This window comes from Euphorbia lathyris, chromosome 3 (assembly GCF_963576675.1).
Source record: "Euphorbia lathyris chromosome 3, ddEupLath1.1, whole genome shotgun sequence".
Classification (NCBI taxonomy): Eukaryota; Viridiplantae; Streptophyta; class Magnoliopsida; order Malpighiales; family Euphorbiaceae; genus Euphorbia; species Euphorbia lathyris.
The window spans coordinates 10,025,518-10,029,436 of NC_088912.1; the positions used below are offsets into that span (position 1 = coordinate 10,025,518).

General features: G+C 31.8%; 1 protein-coding gene across 1 annotated transcript; it reads left to right on the plus strand.

Annotated features, from left to right (window-relative positions):
- The first annotated feature begins 978 nt into the window (after positions 1–978).
- LOC136223117 (CEN-like protein 2) lies at positions 979–3,393 on the plus strand. Its single transcript, XM_066010940.1, has 4 exons — positions 979–1,248; positions 1,940–2,001; positions 2,622–2,662; positions 2,738–3,393. Exons 1-4 carry the CDS (start codon positions 1,036–1,038, stop codon positions 2,953–2,955), a joined length of 534 nt encoding a protein of 177 aa, XP_065867012.1. The 5' UTR covers positions 979–1,035; the 3' UTR covers positions 2,956–3,393.
- Positions 3,394–3,919: the final 526 nt, after the last annotated feature.

The following is a 3,919-nucleotide window of genomic DNA, read 5'->3' on the forward strand; positions in this document are numbered from 1 at the left end:
ATCATTTTGATTGCTTCCAAATTATCAGACTCCACAGAGAGCCTCTTAACACCCAGCCTTTTAGCAAGATTGATTCCAGTAAGAATAGCCCAGAGCTCCGCAGAAAAGGAAGAACCCAACCCTAAATTCTGGGAGAACCCAGAAAGCCAGACGCCCCCTACATCTCTAAGCACACCTCCAGCTGCAATCTTACCGTTACTGAGGCAGGAACCATCAGTATTCAGCTTCACAACCCCCTCTCTTGGCCTGCTATGAACATGTTTTAAATTAATAAAAATAAATTATAAAATAAAAACATATTACATAAATTAATAAAAATAATCTAAATAAAAAAATTATTGGACGCAACAAAATCGTGTTATAGAAATAGAAATAATGTTAAAGAAGAAACATATATTTTGTAGAAATAAAAGTAATAATTTTATCAATAACAAATAACTACAAATAGTTTATGAAAAACTCCAAAAAGTAGTTTCTTGTGAAAAGCTCCAAAACGCGGCATATTTTGTAGAAAATACTAAACGATGCGGTTATATAAATCTAACCAAACGCTATATTTTTTACGGTTTAAAGTGAAACACTAAATGTTCTTCCGAAAAGGTAAAACAAACACCCCATAAACCTAAGCAAAGTTTATATTTTCTGCGGTTTAAAGTAAAGCACTAAAAACTCTTTAAATTAATACCTAAAAGAATTACTAGTAGTTCTAGAAAAAGAATATTTTCAGTGGTATTATAACTAATAATTTTCACACTAAAACTAAAAAAGAAAAGAAAAATTAATAAAATCCAGTCAGCAGGGTCTATTGGTAGTGGTAATGATATGTTTGGAATTTAGAACTGTTTGATATTCAATTATTTAATAATATTTCTACACTTCCAAACACATCTCAAAATAAGCCTTCTGCTATAGAGAAGATTCACCATTTTTTCTTCTGTACTTTTTCTTCTTCTTAACACTATAAATAGAGTGATTTTGAGAACCAATGTTCATCATTCAATATTTATCTCTCTAGTTTCTCTCTCTAGATTATAGATGGCCATGAATAATAATAAGAATAATGATCCTTTAGTTGTGGGAAGAGTGATTGGAGATGTAATTGATAGCTTCATTCCAAGTGTGAAAATGACAGTTATTTATAACTCAAACAAACAGGTCTTTAATGGCCATGAACTCTTTCCTTCTGCTGTTACTTCCAAACCTAAGGTTGATGTTCAAGGTGCTGATATGAGATCTTTTTTTACTCTGGTAAGTATTTATCACCTCTTCTTTCTTCTTTCTCGTTTCGTCTTTCTGTCTGTCTTTCTGTCTGTCCGTCTGTCTGTAGTTAGAGATAATAATAAAAACTATTCTTCATACTTCACGCCTTTTTGTGATGTTGCATGAGATCCTTTCTCATTCCGGCAATAATCACTTTTTTCCGCTTTCTTCTTCTTTTTGTCTGTCTATTTATACGTCTGTCTGTTGTTAGAGATAATAATAAAAACTATTTATTTTTTACTTGCGGTAACGTTGCATGAGATCTTTTTCCACTCTAGTAATAATCACTTCTTTTCGCTTTCTTCTTCTTCTTCGTCTTCTTCTTCGGTTTGTCTATCTGTTTATCTGTTTATCTGTCTGTTTGTTGTTAGAGATAATAATAAAACTATTTTTTTACTTCGTGTAATGTTGCATGAGATCTTTTTCCACTCTAGTAATAAACACTTCTGTCCTCCTTTATTCGCGATGATTTATGTCTATCTGTCTATTTGTTTGTTAGAGATAATAATAAAAGGTATTCTGTATATTTGACGCATTTCTATAATGTTGCATGAAATCTTTATCCACTATGGTAATTATCACTTCTTTCCTCTTTCTTTTTCTTCTTTCATGGGACTGTCTGTTTGTGTTTCTGTATGTCGTTAGAAATAATAATAAAAACTACTTTTTTTTCTGTCAGGTGATGACGGATCCTGATGTGCCTAATCCTAGTGATCCGTATCTCAAGGAGCATCTGCACTGGTAATAATCTATACATTTTAAACTTTTGGATTATCCGGCACTTATAATTCGAGAAAGAAAAAGAAAGTGCTTAATATGTCTTCGAATGGTACTCTAAACTTGTAAAACCATGTTTTACCCCCTTCAACTTGCTTAAACTACTACAGTTAACCTTTTATTTTACGTCGCGATACCACATACTTCCATTGACGGTTTAAGCAAGTTGAGACGACCCAATTACACATTGAACCCCTCTAACTTACACCCGACTCCCGAAATGTCCTCCTAAATCTTCAAAATGACAATTTTGCCCCTTTAATACTGTCATAACTAACTCCTTATTTCCACGTGTTGGTACCGCATACACACTATGCAACCCCGATAATTTAGGGTTTTTACCATTCCTAGAAAGATCCCTACACGTCGTTTTTGTGACGAAAACGACAAGTGTTGCAAAATGTATGGGTGATCCTTCTGAAAACCGAATCCTCCAAATAAAATATGAACAATTTAAGCAAGTTGAAATAGGGAAAATAGGTCCCGAAAATTTAGCCGTCATTAGGGGTTTGAGCTCAAAAAGTTATTATATGTATATAGAAATGGAAGTTGAAAAAAATACTGATTTGACAAAGTTACTGCAGGATAGTGACTGATATTCCAGGAACAACAGATGCAACATTTGGTAAAATTACTATTCCCATTTTCAAACACTTTCACTTTTTTTTCATCTTCTTCCATTAATGAAATTAAGTTGCAGGAAAAGAAGTGGTGAGCTATGAGATGCCAAAGCCAAACATAGGAATCCATAGATTTGTGTTTGTGCTGTTCAAGCAGAAGAGAAGACAAACAGTGAACACACCAACATCAAGAGATAAATTCAATTTGAAAAAATTTGCAGAAGAAAATGAACTTGGTCTTCCTGTTGCTGCTGTTTTCTTCAATGCTCAGAGAGAAACCGCTGCTAGAAGACGTTGAAAACCTACGTTTGCACGGAAACAGATACCTGGAAACGTTATTTTTAAGAAAAATTAGCTAGGAAACGGTAATGGAAGAGTTTCCGTGCAACATAGGATGAAACAGAAAGAACTTCAAAGATAATTTTTAGTTGTAGATATAATTAATTAATGCTAGTTTATATAGTAATCTATGTTTGGATTTCACTACAATGGCTAAAAGAAAATTCAAGAATAAATTCACAAAACCAAACAATTAAGGGAACTATATATGATTAGTATAGTTACTTTAATTTGGGGTTAATTATATATTTAACTACAATAATTAGAGTGATTATTTTGGCCAGTTGGGATCTGTAATTTTAATTTTAGAATTAAGCTTGCAGCTGCTTAAGTTGTTTTATTTTAACACTTGTATTCTGGAGTTAGTTTACAATAAATAAAGTTGGATTAATTTCCATATTTGCATATATATTATAGTTCATATTAATATAATATGACCATAGTTGTTAAAATGGAGATTCGACTCGTAACTCGAAATCTCATTTTGCAAATCGGGACTCTTGAATGTAATCGTAAGATTCGGATCAAATTCAAAATGCTATATAATATAAAATATTAACCATATTTAACTTTAAATATTAGTCCAAAAATGCAATTTTAATATATATCTAAATAGAAATTATATCAAGTTATAAAATAAAGTAGAGACAGACAACATAGAAAATAGAGAGAATAGAGAGCATGAGAAGATAATAACAAATAAATAGAAAAGAAGATGAAAGGTTCTGAAATTTGTAAAGTGGAGAGTCATCTAATTGAAACTAATTATATTTCACAACTTCTATACGCTTTTTTTGTTTTTGTAAAGTGAATAGTCATGTTCTTCGAAACTTCTTCTGCGTTTTTGAGTTGTTAAAAATTGATTTTTTTTTTTAAAAATTGGTGGCCTAAGTCGACCGAATCAGGTTGGTGAATCAGGTGAC